The sequence below is a fragment of the Amphiura filiformis genome, chromosome 7 (genome assembly GCF_039555335.1).
Source record: "Amphiura filiformis chromosome 7, Afil_fr2py, whole genome shotgun sequence".
Lineage (NCBI taxonomy): Eukaryota > Metazoa > Echinodermata > Ophiuroidea > Amphilepidida > Amphiuridae > Amphiura > Amphiura filiformis.
In genome coordinates, this window is record NC_092634.1 from 6,980,051 (window position 1) to 7,001,959 (window position 21,909).

The following is a 21,909-nucleotide window of genomic DNA, read 5'->3' on the forward strand; positions in this document are numbered from 1 at the left end:
TGAGCGTTTATTGCGTTTCGACAGTATTTTTTGTGGGACATGAGAGCACCTCAGACCTATCGAATTGCATTCTGAATACGAAGCATGACTTTCTGATATCAAATAATTTACATTTTTTAAATCACAATATAATACCAATTTTATGACAAATTATAAAAATTTGATATTTTTCAAATGTTTGATATATAACAGTCCTCGAAGTAAATTATATAAATCTTATGATATATTCTTAAAGTGTATGTAGCAGGGAGGAAAAGCCGACGAGTCAATTGAAAATTTTGACCTTTCATATTGAAGATATGGATTTTTTTCCCAAAAAGACCTAAATTTTTTTGGGTTTTGGGAAAAAATTCCATATCTTCAATACGAAAGGTCAAAATTTTCAATTGATCGTCGGCTTTTCATCCCACCTACATACACTTTAAGTATAAACCATCAGATTTATAAAGTTTACTTCAAGTACTGTTAAATATCAAAAATATCAATTTTTAATGATTTGCCATAAAATGTGTATCAAATTGCGAATTTCAAAAAATCAAAATTATTTGATATCAGAATGACATTCTTCGTATTCAGAATGCAATTCGATATGTCTGATGTGCTCTAATGTCCCAAAATATCAAAACGGAAGAGGGAATTTTCAATTAAACAAATCCTGTACAATACAGTCGTGCACAGGGATTTCCCATTTCTATATTAATTTGTACATGACCTCCAACCTCACCGACTTGCCAGCTTTAACAATAGATATCACAATGATTGTATTTTGTATTTCACAATTCATTAGACACAACGGATAGGGTACGTATTTCGTACATACTTAACCGTACATATCATACTCTATGCGGAAGTGATATCTGATACATGTACGTGGCTAAGAGTTTGGGCATAAATATTGTTAGAGATATTAATAATCAAATAAAATTGAGCAGTTTAGATAAACTGAATTTCAGGTAAGTTCATTAACTTTACGAAGTATCTTGTTGAGTATCATTATTGTATTATGTCGAGCCAATAAAGGCAACAGAGAATGAACGTAAGAGTTTTGAAGAAGGCAGAAGTGACAACTACGGTCCAACTGCACTGCCGCTGTTTTCTATTTGTTTTTCTTTGAAAGTATTAGAAGGAATGTATTATTTTGTGGGTTTGTTAAAAACATTATATCATTTAAAAAATCTAAGATATTTGAAATAAAAAGTATACAAATGTATTGACATGAATGTGTACATATATATAAAAAAAGTCACAACTTCCTTGATCACTTTGGTCCGTATGCACAAAAGAGTTAGACCGAGTCTTAAGTTAGACCTGGTCTAAGCAGAATTTAGTTCCACCAGGAATGGACCTTTACTCTTATTTCCTTCCTAAAGTAGCTAGCAAATTTTAAAGATTTAAATGCAAAGTTCAAAAATAATACAAAAGAACCTTTCTCCTGGTATTAAATTCCACTTAGACAAGGTCTAACTTTAGACCCAGTCTAACTCTTTTGTGCATACGGACCTGATTGGTACCCATCAGTTTCCAGTGATTATAGACATGGCTGCCACATCAAAATGCAATATAGGATCCATATTATTTGTTGATTAATGTCATTAAGAGTCATATACAATAGATTTATGGTCTGGTCATTTTATCATTTTAAGGGGATCCAATATTGCATCTGGAAGAACCAGGCTTTTCAATAACTATCAAAACTGCTGATTACCAATCCAGCTTGTACAGTAAGTTGTTCTAATTTTCATGCAAATGAGGAACAAACAAATATCACCATAATATTCAATTATACTATAAGCCCTTGATAAGATAAGCATATAATGTCACTATCAAATTAACAAAGCCTTGATTAAGATGCCTACTGATAACCCATACTTTCAGAAACCAGGGGGAGAGATGAGGGAATTAAATGCCCAAATTGGTCATTATATAGGGCTCCAGTTATTGATAGAAAATATAAGCAAGCATTACTGGGTATATATGTATTCAAATTCTATGAAACATAGCGGTTACTGCTTAAATCATGTTCAAGAATGGGAACTGTTTTATTTGGCCCCGGCTTTTGGCAGTAAATTGGTTGTAGTGGATATGGAAAGGTTTTTATACAAAAACGATTCTCTTATAAACCATCATGCTCACAGTTTCCACCTCGATACACCTGAGCACACATTTTCCTCCAAGAGCTTCCAAGCAGTCTTTGATTACACTACACGGTTGAGTGCATAGCAATGTGAGAGCTTTGGAGCTTCTAGCTGAAAAATGGGCCTCTTTGATTGGTTTTTGTCGAAACCTCAAGTGTTCCCTTCATCCAATCAGAAAGCTAACACTTCCCCCTAAAAACACTTTTAGTCACTAGGTCAACAGATAACGCAATTCAATGTTATAGCAAGGCGAATGTGGTAAATCTGTTTTGACCAAAATGTAGGTTTTAAAAGTCAAAACCTCAAGTGTTCCTTACAATATTGTCAAATTTTATGTCATTAAATGAAAAAGCACACTTATGTTGTCCATATACTAAAGTCACTAGAATGAGCAATGGTCAATTCTCTTTAAATTGCAAATCTTGTGCAAAAAGTCATACGGTTGTAAATTCAATGAACTATGACTTTGCTAAAAGAGTGCTTACAAATTGGTATTTGTCCTATATGCCCAGCCTTATTACTTGGTAAACAATTGCTCACCAATGACATGTCAGGCAGGATTAGAAAAAAAGGCATACAAACGAGGGTATGAGATATTAGGAATTATTTCATAGCCTTTTTGTCTAGCTCGAAAGCGTAAATTGACCACGAAATTGACTCGTCTATGACTCTACTCGCTAGCGAAGACTCGATGCTGTGGCAGCCTTACGTCGGGAACCGTAGCTTTTCATAATGCAAGACACATGCAGTGTATATTAAAATCATATCATTTAAAATGAAATCGTTTACGCTATGTTTTATCTCAATCATCATGAAAAGGTTATCATTGGATTATTGGCGGTCATATTGAAAGCGCCCTCTAGCATTTTTAAAGGGAAAATTATGTCTAGAGCCATTCTAAACAATGTTTATTAACTTAGTTAACTCATAATGTCTGACAAAATGACGAAATTAAGTTGTTACGAGTCGTACTTGACTCAAGGCCAAAATCACCCTTTACCCGAACTCACACGAATGCACAACACAAATACACTGTTTGATCAAGCTAACAAAATCTAAGTCTTTAATTGAAAGCAATTAAGTTATGATTGGTACAATATATGACAACAAATGCACATACACAATAATCACATATAATCACTCTTTAACTATTTAGTACTTAGCCAGCATTCTTCTTCTTGGTGATCATAAAGAGTTCTTGCAATGTTCTGGACGGCTGATGTATATCCTTATTCTCTTGCCCTGCGAAAATCAGCGAAGTCCTTTGTACACTTGCATTGATAAACAGCCTTGCGAATAAAGTCCTCACAAAAAATGGGGGTACTTTCTCCAAACTCTTACCTCCTTGCGCCATTCTCAAAACGCATAAATCCTTGCGCTGCTTTCTCCAAACTTAACTCCTTGCACTGCTTTCTCCAAAATTAACTCCTTGTGCTGCTTTCTCTAAAATTGGTGCTATTTCCACCTTTCACACAATATCTTCAGGAAGCAGTACTGCGATGCAGTTGTCCCCACTTATTTTGACAGTTGCGTTGAATCAAAAAACCATAGATCATATTTAGAATGATAATCTATGCATAAACCAGACTTCAGCAAGTCGACAGAAGAATATATATATTCCTTTCTTGGAAGAAGTACGCTCTTTGACGTATTGCAGATCTTCTCCGACAACACTAGTACAGTAGTACTTTAACTACAAAATATATTTCTGGTTTGCAATTTCCTTTTGAAGGAATTGGACTGTAAGCATATTAGCTAGCTAGCCCAGACCAACACTATAAACTGTGAAGAATTATGTTTACATTCTCTTATATATATCAAGCATTGGGAAATCTCATTATTTTAATAGCCAAATGTGATCTTGGGACTTCCCAAGTCTTAATTATAACATTAACCTTTCTCATTACTTCACTTTTTAAGGGGAATTCCATGACATCATTTGCACTTTACAATCTCAGGGGACTTTTCAACTGTGCAACACACTGAAAAGAGGAATTCCCAGCTATCCATTCAATATGCTGAGAGGTGAATCCCTAAAATGTCTCATGAAATAGATTTTAATTGTAAACAAAGATAATCAAATTAAATTACTCAGGGCACATCACAAAGTCACTTCGAGCATAGTGTGTTAAAACTTGCAATTTTGATGACGTAATTTGAGAATGTTCCCTGATATAAATTTTTGACAATTCTATATCTGGGTGATGGTCAGGATACATACTTTCAAAAATATCAAAATTAGCTGGTAGGACAGTAGTTGCCACATTTTGTATTAATATATACGTACGTATGCATATCATGCATAATATGCATGAAAAGATTGGCAATGACAATTATGCATGATATAAACAATAATAAAATATTTGTTTCTTTATAGTTGCCACGAAAACGATATTTAGCCACATAAAAACGACATTTATTTTTCAAGGAAATTAAATAGTGCTCTCCTGGATAATGACCAGTAGGCATGTGCTACTATAACCCAGTCAAAGCGTCGGTCTACAGATCCGAAGGTGGTCGGTTCGAAATCGACTGAGTGCACGGGTATGTGGGCCGACCACTTTGGGGGAAGATGCTAAATGTGTACATTCTCACTCACAAAACTAATGTCTTTATCTATGCCATACCAAAGTTTGAATATTAACAAGCCGCATTTTACTCTTTTTAGTAATATGATTAATCAATTTTATGCTTGATGTATTTCTTTCAAGATTGTTTACTTTGTCGACTCATTTTGAGCTGATCAATTAAATGGCACTCCATCAAATCACATATGTGAACAGAGAAGATTTAGATTTCGTAGATCAAATTGGCGAGGGTGGATTCAGTACTGTATGGAAGGTCAAATGGAACCGTAAAGAACGTCAGGAACCTTCGGATAATTTAGTACACTGCAGTAGACAGTCAATTAAAGCTGCAGCTAAAATATTAAACAAAATCAATACACCAGAGCTGCAATTCCTGGCTAAACTCGCACATCCACATGTTGTAAAACTTCTTGGTGTTGTTGACAAGGTTCCGGATTTTATGCTGATTCTAGAGCTCTGTGAACGTGGGTCGTTAGATTCCTATCTTGAAAACCTGTCTGACGAGGAAGTCCACCCATGCCTTCTGTATTGTTGGGGCGACCAAGGCGCAAGGGCGATAGAATATCTCCATAAGATACAAGTTATTCATCGTGACATTAAATCGGCCAATTTTTTGATCACCCTGAATCTGAACATAAAGTTATGTGACTTTGGTCTAGCGAAGGATGCTGATGCCACTGTTACTACCAAAATTAAAGGAACATGGGGTTGGACTGCTCCCGAAATATTCCAGGAAAGTCATCTATCTCCATCCTCTGATATATTTGCATTTGGCACGGTACTATGGGAACTTCTAACAAGGAAGATTCCATTTAAAGGTGTACGATATCAGGAGGTGAAGAAAAGAGTATGTAATGGAGAGCGTATGCCCATACCTCAAGAATGTCCTCAAGAATTACGTGCATTGATTGAAGCATGCTGGAATGGAGACAGAAGGAATCGACCTGATATTACCTCTGTTCTTCAGGTTATCTGCAAAGTCAGAGACAGAAGCTTTGGTAGGTCTATTCTATCATTGTTATTTCAGTAACGCATAAAAGCATGTATTTCAAAATAACAGGAATATTCTTTCCCTATGAAAAACACTATTACTGTAACATAGTATATACTTACAAGCATGGTATTGACCATGTCAATACGACCAATGTGGACATAACGTATTACGTGTATGTGTGTGTAGGGATGTTTTCCTATGAAACACAAAAGTAGACAATTTAGTACTCTCAGAGACGTATGGTAAGGAAAAATATTCAAGCCATTTTAAGAACATATCCAAATTCCTAAACCTTTATTGGAAATTTAAATTTGCCAAAATGTCACCACAAATGCAGTTTTGATATCGATATGATCTGAATAATTATTTAAATAATTTATACTCCTCGTCTTTTCAGTATACCAAGTGATAATAATTTATTTTTATGGTCTTGTCTTGCAGAAATGTGCAAAGTAAATCATAGCATGAAGAAGGATGTGCCATTCACCAAGCTTTATATTACAACATCACATGGTAACCCAGCAAACACACAACGTTTTACTGAAAACGTTTAAATGTCGGGTTATAATGGTATACAAACGTTTTAATAACATTCAAAAAATATTTTTGAAAACGTGATGCAAAACATTCTGAACATAATGTTATTTATGAGTTGATGCAAAATATTTTGCACAAATGTTTGCCCAAAATATTTTACAATAACGTTTTAAAACGTATTCATGACCTTTATATAACCCGACCTTTAAATGTTATTAAAACGTTTTGAATACACATTTTAAGGACAATTTTTGCGTTTTTGCAATGTGCATGCAACCTGCAGAGGTAATGTGCTATGATAAATGGACCATACGTAAATATGCTATTAAAAAGTGTCAACAATTCGTTTCTACTTAACGAATTTCAATATACTAGATTTGATAATTTGATATTAAGCATAATTATATTTTTCTATCATGCTTAGTCATAATTGTGTTATTGTCCTGGAGCACAAGAACAGCACAAGGGTTAGGGTTAGTACTCCAGGAGCTTAATTATTCAACCCTCTTCCTCCTCCGGAATGATTTAATCAAACAATTGAATACATGAATACAAAAGCCACCTAAGTCCATGCGAAGTTATTTTGAGAGAAAAACCCGTGTATCATTTTAATTCCTTCAGTTAGATTTACCTGGTCAATATGGTAAGTTTTACGTGCAAATGAGTGGATTAACCTGTATTAGGTATGACGATTAGCATTTCAGGGACTTCGTGGGGTTGATTTTAAAATTTGGACTTAGGTGGTTTTTTGAATTATATACAAAGACAACAATGTTAGAATGAGATTACCACTAGTAAGATAATACAAAATAAAGCACACAGGTATGTATAATGTTGATTAGCATTCTGCCATGTAATATAAACCACACACTTTCCTTTATTAAACCCATTTGTTGTTCAAAAGTCATTCTCTAGCAATGAATGGGTTACAAGTGGACTTTTATACATACTGGATTTCAATCAATGTGTTACAAGACTCAAATCATGGAATTGGGTGATTCTTTCATACATGCTATTTTTCACATGCCCAATAGACACAGAGAATGAATTTGAGTTGTTCTTTCATGCATATGACAGGCCTGTGTATAGCAACAATTTCCCATGCTTAACTCAATTTGGCCAAAGTATAGACTTAGGTGGCTTTTGTATTCATATATTCAATTGTCCAGAAAATACATTCTATGGTGACAAAAGTATCAGTTGCGCCAGTGTGCCAATCCGTCTTAATAGGGGTGTTTGTGTAGGGGTGTGGGTGTGTGTGTGTGGGGGGGGGTGTATGTGTGTGTGGTTGGGGGGTGGGTGTATGGTGGATGAGGAGAGGGTGGAGGGAAGAATTTAACCTGAATTGTCGCAGGTGGCAGAACCCACAGATTAAAACTTTCCACAGATTAAATCTTTCCTTTTGAGATATAATGGCATAGAGTATCTGGTATCAACTCTCCTACGAGATTCCCTGTCTGTCTCACTCTCATTTTGACTTCATCAAAGTGGTCGTCCCGGTAAATGAAAACTATGGAAAAAATATTGCGTCCCGGTCATGATTCCAAATAGCCATTTCTTTAGGTCCAGTAATTCAATGCTAATGGTTTGTTGGATTATGTCAATGATATACGTTTTTTTTTGTAAAATCCAAAGCCGTAAATCCAAAGACCTAAATATTAGTTTAATCGAATAGAGCGTAGACCCATGGAAGCATCAAATTGAACGTATTGAGGAATCATCCTATAATATTACACGAATATCCTACTTCATGTTATTAACAATAACTTTTTCACAGACGATTCTGGTTCTCAAGGACACCAAGTGTCTCTTGATGTTTGTTATGGTGCTCCTTTGGCAACCATCAAATCCCGTCTACTAGGATCAAGCGGGGCTATGAACCACGAATACCAGCTATACCATGGACACCGAAGACTTGATGACAACATGACGTTGTTAGATTACAACATTTGTGATGGTGAATGTCTGTTGATAAAACCGAGCGAGAATTACACGGCTGTGTCTGGAAATGAAAGCACAAATGAAGGTATGATACGTATTTGTAGGCTAAAAGTTCGGCACTCCGTGTATCCGCGGATACTCATGCTCGTCGCAAATTTCGCGAAATCAGGGGGTATTTTCAGATAAAGAAATACTAAAAAAAGGGGTCATAACATTTGAGAAAATGAAACAAATTAGTGCTCTTCGTTTACGAATCACATGTACTCTAGGGTTGAGAGCCAGAAAGCCTGAACTCATTTTGTGGCCATTTTGAGACTTTGGTTCCAAAAAAATCAGCAACATGTACAGATTCTTAAAACCATCAATCTTTAACACAATCAAACTTCCTATTGCAGATATAGCACAAGTTAGTAAAACACAATTCTACTTAGCCATATCACTCAGTACGCCATCCATTGTGCTAAAAGTCGATCGAAATACACGTTTTTGTTTTGAAATTAATTTTCCCGATCAAATAAAAAACAGTAATTTTATTTTGTCAGTAATATCGGATGAAAACATGGCACATGGATAAACCTTTTTAAAAAAATCCTGGTGATAAAATAAGGCATGAAGTTGTGTCTTTTCGTGTAAGATTATTGATTTTTATTGGCCTCAACTTGGCCCGTGAGCTTGATTTGGAATTAGCTTTTTAACGTTTGAAACTAATATAGTTCGCTAAAGGCCCGGTCACAGACGCAGACGGCCGAAATTATTCGTCGCGTTCGTCGGCAAATGTCCAGCATGTTGAAAATTTTATGACGGCAAAAGAAGTAGTTGTGATTCCGTTCAGATTTCGTTGGAGACCGCAACCCTAATTTCTTTGACGTTTCCATGCGAAGCCGTCTTAGTCGTTTTGAGGTCGTCACAATTTCGTTGGTAGTCGTTGTCAGCGACCATTGACGAAAAAACAACGGCAAGTGACGTCACATCTCGAACCCTGACGACACATTGCGGCAAATGACGAAATTGTAACGATCTTGGTGCGACAGTGACTTGCGAATTTTGTGCGGAGGGTGATGGATGTTGACTGTTGATGGCGGGTCGTTTGCGAGTACCTGCGCCATGGAAACGGTGGTCTGCTATGGGTTACGATTTTTAAACGATGGTCCACGATTTGAAACTTTTTGTGCGATTTTTGACATTTTTTGACGTCAGTTCGATTTCAAAAGACTGTACGGCACGATGCAAGTTTGAAGTTCATATATAAAGAAATATCAATAATAATCAAAAATATAATATTTTTGATTATTATTGATATTGATATGTTATTATTATTGATATTGATGTTAATATTTTTGATTATTATTGATACTGATATTAATATTTTGATTATTATTGATATTGATGATAATATTTTTGATCATTATTGATATATTGATGTTTATATATTTGATTATTATTTATATCAGGCTTTTTATCGATACAATAAAACTGTATATTGTACAATATTTGCAAAATACCCGGATGCAATACAATATTTTAAAAATATTGTACGCGTATCACGTACGCGTCGCGCGTTATCATGATGTCAGCACAACGCGTCATTATACAACAGCACAATACACTACAGACACCGTAACGGCTCACAGGAGATTTCGTAATGTAAACAAGTAAAATCACAAACTTAATTCGAGGCAATTCTGGATGATGATAACCTTAGGAAATATAATCCACATCTACAAATAAACCTTTATTCCGAAATTGTCTTTTGAGAGTAAAGAGCAGAAAACAAGAAGGTCAAAAGGTAAGCTTACATTACGATAGGCCTACACATTGGTTAAACCCGGTGGCTAGGTAAGCTTAAATTTTCATTTTACCGCATAGCAAAAGCCTGATATAAATAATAATAATAATAATAATATTGAATAATATAATAATAATAATAATAATAATAATAATATTGAATGGCTTATTTTCGTGTGATACAAGAATATATTTCACTCGATAGAAACATATTGCACTCATATTAGACTCGTGCAATATTTTTCTATCTCGTGCAATATATTATTGTATCAAACTCAAAGCCATTCAATATTATATAATTATTATTGATATTGATATAATAGTTTGGATTATTACTGATATTGATTTTGATATTTTGATTATTATTGATATTTATATTAATTTTTTTTAATTATTATTGATATGTGTAATATTTTTTGATATTAATATCTTTGATTATAATAATTGATATTTATGTTAATAATTTGATTGTTATTGATAAGAATAGTTTTATAAATTATTATTGATATTGATTTTACTATTTTTTTTACTATTTATGAAATGTTTTAAACATTTTACCTACACGTCTCATTTGAAGTGGTTCATCCTCCTGAGCATTTTGACACCATTTTTATGGAAATCGGTTAAAAAATGAGAGAGTGCGGGCAAAATCAATCACAAAGTAGGTGGGATTTAACCATTAGCAAGTATTTATTTACTTGGTATAGATGTCTGGGAGTTCATTTAGACATTTTTTCACTAGATTCAAAATTTTAAGGGGGGGGGGGTTAGATCAAATTTACGATACGAATACCTCCTCCTAATCCTCCTCCTCCTAATCCTCAACCACCCTTGGCACATTTCATGCCAAACGTCATAAGAAAATATTCAAATTTTTTTAAAAACAGGTTAAAAACATGAGTAATATAGAATAAATTAGCCTCAATTTAAGACCTGATTGAATCTTCTAAGTGAAGGAATACTCAAGAGACAGTGTTTTGAAATCCAATCTGCACATCAAAATGTAACAAAACCACCTTTTTGGGTACCCCAGTATATGACACAGGATCTATTACTGATATTTATGTTAATTTTTTAAAATTATTATTGATATGTGTCATAATTTTTTATTATTATTGATATTGATGCTATATTTTTGATTATTATTAATATAGATATTTTAAACTACATGCATTAAAATAGTTTGGATTGTTATTGATATTGATTTTAATATTTTTGATTATTGTTGATATTGATGTTAATATTAATTTTTTGATTATTATTGATGTTGATATTTTTGACTGGATGACCAGAACGTTGTGAAGAGTGGGAACACCAAAGTAGACTATACAACCCGCATGCTTTGATGTCGGCCGCTGAGTCACGTCATAAAATAAAATAAATAAATGTTGATATTTATACAGCACCTTTCACATGTATCAAAGCGCTTTACATTTATTCCGCTGTCATTAGAACATGTCAGCTGCCATACAATGCTCATACCTTTGGGCTGCGCTTAATGGACAATATTCCTAACAGCTCCCCATTTCACCCCTGGGTAGAGAGAGGCAAGTGAGGTAAAGCGCCTTGCCCAAGTGCACAACACGATGGCACCGCCGCACAGTGGGCCAGAATCGCCTCAAAGTGTGCCAAAATTATAAACGGACAATCAAACGCATACAAACACGGTAAAATGACTATACTAGGGGTTTTCGAGGCTGCAGAATTCAATGGAAGCATTTTTAGAAATGTATGACGTCATAAAAATGCTAAACGGTGATTGGTCGATTATTTTTACAACAGTATTTCAAATGATACATGTTAAAATGTTAATTGAAAAAGCAAAATAGGGGTTCCAAGGGGAGCAAAATTCAATGATGACATTTTGGAAAGCGTATGACGTCATTAATATGCTGATATATGATTGGTCAATTATTCCTCCCGCAATAATTCAAATGCCTGTGTAAGAAGCATTATAAAATTTTCAAATCGGGGGTTTTAAGGACTGCGGAATCCAATAGAGCCATTTTCCAAGGCATATGACGTCATTAAAATAACGAGCCGTGATTGTTTAATTACTCTTACAACAGTGATTCAAATGTCCAAATTTAACTCCTTGCGTTGCTTTCTCCAAACTTAACTCCTTGCGCTGCTTTCTCCAAAACTGGTGCTATTTCCACCTGGAAAAGTATTATCAAATAGCATATTCAAGGTTATATGGATTGCAAAATTCACTGACGGCATTTTCTATAATACGTATGGCATCAATAAAATGCAGACATTGTAATTGTTTAATATAAGCAAACAAACAACCAACCAGACTAATTGTTGGGGTGGGCCCGGGGGTGGGGTAAAAATTTGTAGGTGATTCTTCCTGCCGGACTCCAAAACGTTGCCATTGTCTTAAACGTAATTTTGGCCCTAATTTGCAACCCATCAATTATACCAATTTCCTTGAAAAAGCAACCGATTTTGCTCAAATTGTGTGCTTTTACCAATATGTTTATCAAAATACACAATAATATTGGGCGTTTTCGTCTATGGTGAAAACCCACCCATCGCTTTACCAAAATTGGCAAAAAAAAAGCACCCCAAAAGGCAAGCACATAATACGTATACCATGTCAATGGAAGATCCCCACCCCGGATGTTACAACTTCAACGTCATCATAAACGACACTAAATAATTTGATTCAAATTGCAATTCTCCATTACAGACACGTGATTTGGTCGTTCGCTATATAGGCGAATGTCAATTAGATTTTTTTCAAGTAGGCCTAGACGTAGTTCCAAATCTAGATGTCACGTTTAAAATTGGCAGACCACGGGGTTCTTGTGTCTTGAGTTTCTTTCATAAATTCTATAATTTATATGGATGTTCAAAGCAGAATAGAATGTGCATGTAATATATGAGTGTACGTTTCAATCAAAAGGCTAATGAGGTTAGAATAGGCCTACTCTAATCCCCTGATATTCATAATTTTAAAAACAATTATTTTTCCGACCAAAACGACCACAACTTTATCACATGTCCTTAATTTCAGCACAGAGCTTAGGTTTTTCATATGAACTGTGAAACTGAGCTACTTTCATGAAATTGTTTTATGATATATATACCATTATCATGATTAAAACTAATCCAAATGTATAGTTAGCATATGCCTTGAGATGCTGCGTATATCAGGCTCTTTTTCTTCTAAAAGATCATGTGCCTTCCTTTGCTTTGAACGATCGACAGTGCCTCCCACATATTCGATGGACGTCTCGGCCCTCCTAGGAGGTGCTGGTGCTGATGATGTTCCTTCAGAATGAGAAGTGCTACGAACCTCTGCAGCTGAAAGTTCAGCTGCTGCATTGGAGTTCTTCATCAAATGTCAGTTTCAGGTTAAGCCAGTCTTTATTTTGAGTGTGAAATGATCCACATAGTGTCTACAGTTATTCCATCGTTCACGTAAACGATAAAGAATGCTTTTTACTGTCTTTTAATACCTTTCAAAATGTTAAGCTATGTTATCTGGAAGTTCCATTCTATGATGAATGTGCAAAACATCCATACAAACATGGTATGATAAATTTATATCTGAAAGTGAGCCTGCTGCATAAGCAGCATAAAAAGTTTTTGATAAAGATTCCATGATTTTGTTTTATCTCGATCAATGATGTTTTAAAATATTGAGACCTTATGCTATTTCTTAGAGCAGAGTTGTAGTGAAAACCGCAAAATCCCCAGGGTATTTAAGCAATATGAGGGCGCTATGCACATGACATGATAAACCCGTACGCCGTACTGGTCCATCAAAATCAGCTGAAATGTGAGCAAATAGGGTACATTGTATGGGCCCTGGAATGCAGGCTGGCAAATATTTGCAAAACCATTGCCATCAACATAGTTCTAAGACTTGTCTACAAATGATAACATTATTTTTGAACAGGAATCGACAGGAATCCAAACTAAATTTCTATTTTTTCCCAAAAATGCATATTTTTACCGTATTTCACCAAATTAGCCCCTCATTACTCCTGATTAATACAATTATTTATATTTTGCTTGAATGATCTGGTTTGACTACTATTAGGTATGACATATGCACAATGGTAAGACAACAGTTTCTCATTTACTAACGTTACATTAGTTGTTTTCAAAATTCACACTTTCACCATTTTAAGAGAAAATATAACACTTTTGGGGCAAATTCATGACTAAACGACACTTATGAAATCCATCGAAACATAAATTATGGGCCAAATAATATACTTCAGAATGTTTTCTTTCTCAAACAACTGAAAAAGTTTGGAAATTCCACATTCACCAAATTTTAATTTTGGCACACTTTGATTCCGCCCTGGCCCACTGTGCGCCGGGGCTCGTACTCGCAACACTCCGATTGCGAGGTAGAGCATGTACCGCTTCGCCACCGTGCCCGCATCATCATCGCCGCAATCCACCGTCAGCTGCCGTTCCTTGCCACAAGCAAATCCGCTGCCACCCGTCTGACCTCGTTGCTTGTTCCGTCGAGGCTCCGTCGAGACATCGTCACTCGCCGCCCAGACAACGTCCGGTTTTGGTCGCTAGTCTCCGTTTCCTGCAGCAGCCTTTCGTCCCTTGTCGTCGTGTTGTCGCTGAAGGTCGTTCCCACTCGTCACCGAATCTTGTTTTTTTTTCTTTTTGTCGTCGCTTTGCCGTCAACATTTTGTGATTTTCACGTTCGTCACCTTTCGTTGGTTATCGTCAGTCATAGTGTGACCGGGCCTTAAAGAAAGCTTTTTCCCACCTCTGTAAGGCACGTCGTGTGGGTCTATTATAGTTTTGTCAGAATATCCGTTTTGATTTCACCTCATTCCACTTGAAACTGCCAACACGGTACTTCATTTCTAATATAACCAGCAGAAATAATCCATATTTCTATTGTGGCTTGCAAAATCATCCATCCATGGGTATAGTCATGTGTTGATTTTGACAAAATTGGTAGTCGGAATTGAATAAATGGTGCAATCAAAACCGAAATTCTGACAAAACTATGACATATAGCACTATATGATGTGCTTTAGAAAGTAGGGAAATATCTTTCGTTAGTGAATTATGTTACTTGTTACTCCCCCAAAAGCTCATGGGGCAAGTTAAAGCCTGTGAAAATCGAAAATCTTACATTAGAAGCCTACATTTCATACCTAAGTTTATCACCAGGGTTTGAAAAAATATACAGTACTAAGCATTGTTTTTTCCTGACATTTACTGAAAAAAAATGAAAATTATTGCTTTTATTTGGCCGAGAAAGTTTGTTTTACAATGACAAGTTGTAACTCAAAACTTTGCTCAATTCAACACCAAATTCGATCGTTTGTATTACCTCATTAAATGACTGAGTGAGCCTAGTATAAGAAAGTAGATTTTAAACAAGCATTGGAGCTTGATCGTCATATCATACGGAAATCCCTTTAATACGCATGTTTTTCCTTTTTCCGCTAATGGTAAAAAATTAAAAATTGGCAAAACAGGATAATGTTTCATTTGGCAAAACATCATTATTATTTTTTAAGTATCCCCTCCCAAAAAAAGAAAAAATAGTGCTGTATTTTTCTGGAACCGGAGTAAGCCTATAAATAAAAAAATGCCTTAGTTGCACTCTTTTAGATACGGTATTAAAGTTGATGATCAAACAGGGTTGTTCTCTCTCTCCCTCTCCCTCTCTCCCTCCCATTTTTTTTTAATTATTGTTGATTATGTTATTCATATTTTTACTAATTTTGTAATAATAATTTTCAGATGTATTGCTAAGACTGGCCGCTGCATGTACTGCTGGAAATATTGTAGAAATTCTCAATTGTCTGCATCAAGAGGCAAATGTCAACTTTGCATTAAGGGTTAGTTGAACATCATTAAAAAGACAACCCAACTTAAAAAAGCAAGGGAATGCTTTTTTAAAGTTGGGTTGTGTGCCGGTCGGGATTTGTATTTATTCGTTGTCATGTTTAATTGTAACACTTTGGGTTGGCAATCTGTTCATTCTTTCATATTGCGTGTTACTTTATTTACAAGCTGTATGTTTTTATTGTATCATAGGATGGTGATACCCCACTTCACAAAGCTGCCTTGGATGGAAATAAAGAAGCATGTGAAGTGTTACTGAAAGCTGATGCAGATGTACACGACAAAAACAAGGTATGTATATCACATATAACCCTAAATACAGTATGTTATGCACTATGAAATTAAATTATTTAGCTTACATTCATCAAGCAACAATTACATTCCCTATGAGTTAATGTGTGTTAGTTTATTTACAAGCTGTATGTTTTCATTGTATCATAGAATGAGAGGACCCCACTTCACGACGCTGCCTATAATGGACATCAAGAAGCATGTGAAGTGTTACTGAAAGCTGGTGCAGATGTACACGACAAAGACATGGCATGTATATCACATATAACCCTAAATGCAATATGTTATGCACTATGAAATTATACTATTTAGCTTACATTGATCAAGCAACAATTACATTCCCTATGAGTTATTGTGTATTGTGTGTTAGTTTATTTACAAGCAGTATGTTTCAATTTTATCATAGGATGAGAGGACCCCACTTCACGACGCTGCCCGGAATGGACATAAAGAAGCATGCGAAGTGTTACTGAAAGCTGGTGCAGATGCATACGACAAAGACAAGGCATGTATATCACATATAACCCTAAATGCAAAATATTATGCACTTTGAAATTACATTATTTAGCTTACATTCATCAAGCAACAATTACGTTCCCTATGAGTTAGTGTGTGTTTGTTTATGTACAAGCTGTATGTTTTCATTGTATCATAGAATGAGAGGACCCCACTTCACGACGCTGCCGATAAGGGACATAAAGAAGCATGTGAAGTGTTACTGAAAGCTGGCGCAGATGTACACGACAAAGACGAGGCATGTATTTCACATATAACCCTAAATGCAAAATGTTATGCACTTTGAAATTATATTATTTAGCTTACATTCATCAAGCAACAATTACATTCCCTATGAGTTATTGTGTGTTAGTTTATTTACAAGCTGTATGTTTTCATTGTATCATAGAATGAGAGTACCACACTTCACGACGCTGCCTATAATGGACATAAAGAAGCATGTGAAGTGTTACTGAAAGCTGGCGCAGATGTACACGACAAAGATGAGGCATGTATATCATTTATAATCCTAAATGCAATATGTTATGCACTATGAAATTTTATTATTTAGCTTACATTGATCAAGTAACAATTACATTCCCTATGAGTTATTGTGTGTTAGTTTATTTACAAGCTGTATGTTTTCATTGTATCATAGAATGAGAATACCCCACTTCACAACGCTGCCTTTAATGGACATCAAGAAGCATGTGAACTCTTACTGAAAGCTGGCGCAGATGTACACGACAAAGACAAGGCATGTATATCATTTATAATCCTAAATGCAATATGTTATGCACTATAAAATTTTATTATTTAGCTTACATTGATCAAGCAACAATTACATTCCCTATGAGTTATTGTGTGTTAGTTTATTTACAAGCTGTATGTTTTCATTGTATCATAGAATGAGAGTACCACACTTCACAAAGCTGCCTTTAATGGACATCAAGAAGCATGTGAAGTGTTACTGAAAGCTGGTGCAGATGTACACGACAAAGATGAGGCATGTATATCATTTATAATCCTAAATGCAATATGTTATGCACTATGAAATTTTATTATTTAGCTTACATTGATCAAGTAACAATTACATTCCCTATGAGTTATTGTGTGTTAGTTTATTTACAAGCTGTATGTTTTCATTGTATCATAGAATGAGAGTACCACACTTCACAAAGCTGCCTTTAATGGACATCAAGAAGCATGTGAAGTGTTACTGAAAGCTGGTGCAGATGTACACGACAAAGACATGGCATGTATATCACATATATCCCTAAATGCAATATGTTAATATGCACTATGAAATTATATCATTTAGCTTACATTGATCAAGCAACAATTACATTTCCTATGAGTTATTGTGTGTTAGTTTATTTACAAGCTGTATGTTTTCATTGTATCATAGAATGAGAATACCCCACTTCACAACGCTGCCTTTAATGGACATCAAGAAGCATGTGAACTGTTACTGAAAGCTGGTGCAGATGTACACGACAAAGACAAGGCATGTTTATCACATAAAACCCTAAATACAGTATGTTATGTACCATGAAATTAAATTATTTAGCTTACATTCATCAAGCAACAATTACGTTTCCTATGAGTTATTGTGCGTTAGTTTATTTTCAAGCTGTATGTTTTCATTGTATCGTAGAATGAGAGGACCCCACTTCACAACGCTGCCTGGAATGGACATAAAGAAGCATGTGAAGTGTTACTGAAAGCTGGTGCAGATGTACACGACAAAGACAAGGCATGTTTATCACATATAAACCTAAATACAGTATGTTATGTACTATGAAATTAAATTATTTAGCTTACATTCATCAAGCAACAATTACGTTCCCTATGAGTTATTGTGTGTTAGTTTATTTTCAAGCTGTATGTTTTCATTGTATCATAGAATGAGAATACCCCACTTCACAACGCTGCCTTTAATGGACATCAAGAAGCATGTGAACTGTTACTGAAAGCTGGTGCAGATGTACACGACAAAGATGAGGCATGTATATCATTTATAATCCTAAATGCAATATGTTATGCACTATGAAATTTTATTATTTAGCTTACATTGATCAAGTAACAATTACATTCCCTATGAGTTATTGTGTGTTAGTTTATTTACAAGCTGTATGTTTTCATTGTATCATAGAATGAGAATACCCCACTTCACAACGCTGCCTTTAATGGACATCAAGAAGCATGTGAACTGTTACTGAAAGCTGGCGCAGATGTACACGACAAAGACAAGGCATGTATATCATTTATAATCCTAAATGCAATATGTTATGCACTATGAAATTTTATTATTTAGCTTACATTGATCAAGTAACAATTACATTCCCTATGAGTTATTGTGTATTGTGTGTTAGTTTATTTACAAGCTGTATGTTTTCATTGTATCATAGAATGAGAATACCGCACTTCACAAAGCTGCCTTTAATGGACATCAAGAAGCATGTGAAGTGTTACTGAAAGCTGGCGCAGATGTACACGACAAAGACAAGGCATGTATATCATTTATAATCCTAAATGCAATATGTTAATATGCACTATGAAATTATATCATTTAGCTTACATTGATCAAGCAACAATTACATTCCCTATGAGTTATTGTGTGTTAGTTTATTTACAAGCTGTATGTTTTCATTGTATCATAGAATGAGAGTACCACACTTCACAAAGCTGCCTTTAATGGACATCAAGAAGCATGTGAAGTGTTACTGAAAGCTGGTGCAGATGTACACGACAAAGACATGGCATGTATATCACATATATCCCTAAATGCAATATGTTAATATGCACTATGAAATTATATCATTTAGCTTACATTGATCAAGCAACAATTACATTTCCTATGAGTTATTGTGTGTTAGTTTATTTACAAGCTGTATGTTTTCATTGTATCATAGGATGAGAGGACCCCACTTCACAAAGCTGCCTTTAATGGACATCAAGAAGCATGTGAAGTGTTACTGAAAGCTGGTGCAGATGTACACGACAAAGACAAGGCATGTTTATCACATAAAACCCTAAATACAGTATGTTATGTACCATGAAATTAAATTATTTAGCTTACATTCATCAAGCAACAATTACGTTCCCTATGAGTTATTGTGCGTTAGTTTATTTTCAAGCTGTATGTTTTCATTGTATCGTAGAATGAGAGGACCCCACTTCACAACGCTGCCTGGAATGGACATAAAGAAGCATGTGAAGTGTTACTGAAAGCTGGTGCAGATGTACACGACAAAGACAAGGCATGTTTATCACATATAAACCTAAATGCAATATGTTATGCACTATGAAATTTTATTATTTAGCTTACATTGATCAAGTAACAATTACATTCCCTATGAGTTATTGTGTGTTAGTTTATTTACAAGCTGTATGTTTTCATTGTATCATAGAATGAGAATACCCCACTTCACAACGCTGCCTTTAATGGACATCAAGAAGCATGTGAACTGTTACTGAAAGCTGGCGCAGATGTACACGACAAAGACAAGGCATGTATATCATTTATAATCCTAAATGCAATATGTTATGCACTATAAAATTTTATTATTTAGCTTACATTGATCAAGCAACAATTACATTCCCTATGAGTTATTGTGTGTTAGTTTATTTACAAGCTGTATGTTTTCATTGTATCATAGAATGAGAGTACCACACTTCACAAAGCTGCCTTTAATGGACATCAAGAAGCATGTGAAGTGTTACTGAAAGCTGGTGCAGATGTACACGACAAAGATGAGGCATGTATATCATTTATAATCCTAAATGCAATATGTTATGCACTATGAAATTTTATTATTTAGCTTACATTGATCAAGTAACAATTACATTCCCTATGAGTTATTGTGTATTGTGTGTTAGTTTATTTACAAGCTGTATGTTTTCATTGTATCATAGAATGAGAATACCGCACTTCACAAAGCTGCCTTTAATGGACATCAAGAAGCATGTGAAGTGTTACTGAAAGCTGGTGCAGATGTACACGACAAAGACATGGCATGTATATCACATATATCCCTAAATGCAATATGTTAATATGCACTATGAAATTATATCATTTAGCTTACATCGATCAAGCAACAATTACATTTCCTATGAGTTATTGTGTGTTAGTTTATTTACAAGCTGTATGTTTTCATTGTATCATAGGATGGTGATACCCCACTTCACAAAGCTGCCTTGGATGGACATAAAGAAGCATGTGAAGTGTTACTGAAAGCTGATGCAGATGTACACGACAAAAACAAGGCATGTATATCACATACATGTATAACCCTAAATGCAATATGTTATGCACTATAAAATTATATCATTTAGCTTACATTCACCAAGCAACAATTACATTCCCGATGAGTTATTTTGTGTTAGTTCATTTACAAGCTGTATGTTTTCATTGTATCATAGAATGAATGGACCCCACTTCACAAAGCTGCCTGGAATGGACATAAAGAAGCATGTGAAGTGTTACTGAAAGCTGGTGCAGATGTACATAACAAAGACGAGGCATGTATATCGTATATAGCCCTAAATGCAATGTGTTATGCACTATGAAATTAGATTCTTAAACACTTGAGAACGTTCCTGCAATGTTATTGGTTCTTACCCAGCTTTACCCGTGTGATATGACACGATATGACACGGGTCAGCGCGTGTGCGTCGACGCGATACGCGTACTCGCTATTTGGACCAATCGGAGGCACACAGCAACAACGGGACTGATCGATTTTAAGCCCTAGGTAATTCCTTGCAAAATGTAGGATTTAATTTGATTAAAATTTGTATGATATTTTTATTTGAATTGAAGTGTTTAAGAATGAGAATAAAGGTATTGTTTTTAGCCGCTGTCGTGCATCTATCGTCTCATATAACACGGGTTCCCCTCGTTGTTGTACTTAAAATAATGATGTCACCCGTGTTATATGAGACGATAGATGCACTCCAGCGGCTAAAAACAATACCTTTATTCTCTAATTATTTAGCTTACATTGATCAAGCAACAATTACATTCCCTATGAGTTATTGTGTGTTAGTTTATTTACAAGCTGTATGTTTTCATTGTATCATAGAATGAGATGACCCCACTTCACAAAGCTGCCTATAATGGACATCAAGAAGCATGTGAAATGTTACTGAAAGCTGGTGCAGATGAACACGACAAAGACAAGGCATGTATATCACATATAACCCTAAATGCAATATGTTAATATGCACTATGAAATTATATCATTTAGCTTACATTGATCAAGCAACAATAACATTCCCTATGAGTTATTGT

General features: G+C 35.0%; 1 protein-coding gene across 1 annotated transcript; it reads left to right on the forward strand.

Annotated features, from left to right (window-relative positions):
- Positions 1-797: 797 nt before the first annotated feature.
- LOC140157593 (uncharacterized) lies at positions 798-21,838 on the forward strand. Its single transcript, XM_072180832.1, has 19 exons — positions 798-953; positions 4,847-5,721; positions 6,159-6,230; positions 8,032-8,280; positions 15,723-15,820; positions 16,020-16,118; positions 18,271-18,369; positions 18,520-18,618; positions 18,769-18,867; positions 19,025-19,123; positions 19,277-19,357; positions 19,529-19,627; positions 19,778-19,876; positions 20,027-20,125; positions 20,276-20,374; positions 20,532-20,630; positions 20,784-20,882; positions 21,039-21,137; positions 21,701-21,838. The coding sequence occupies exons 2-19, from the start codon at positions 4,887-4,889 to the stop codon at positions 21,836-21,838; spliced, it is 2,661 nt and encodes an 886-aa protein (XP_072036933.1). The 5' UTR covers positions 798-953; positions 4,847-4,886.
- Positions 21,839-21,909: the final 71 nt, after the last annotated feature.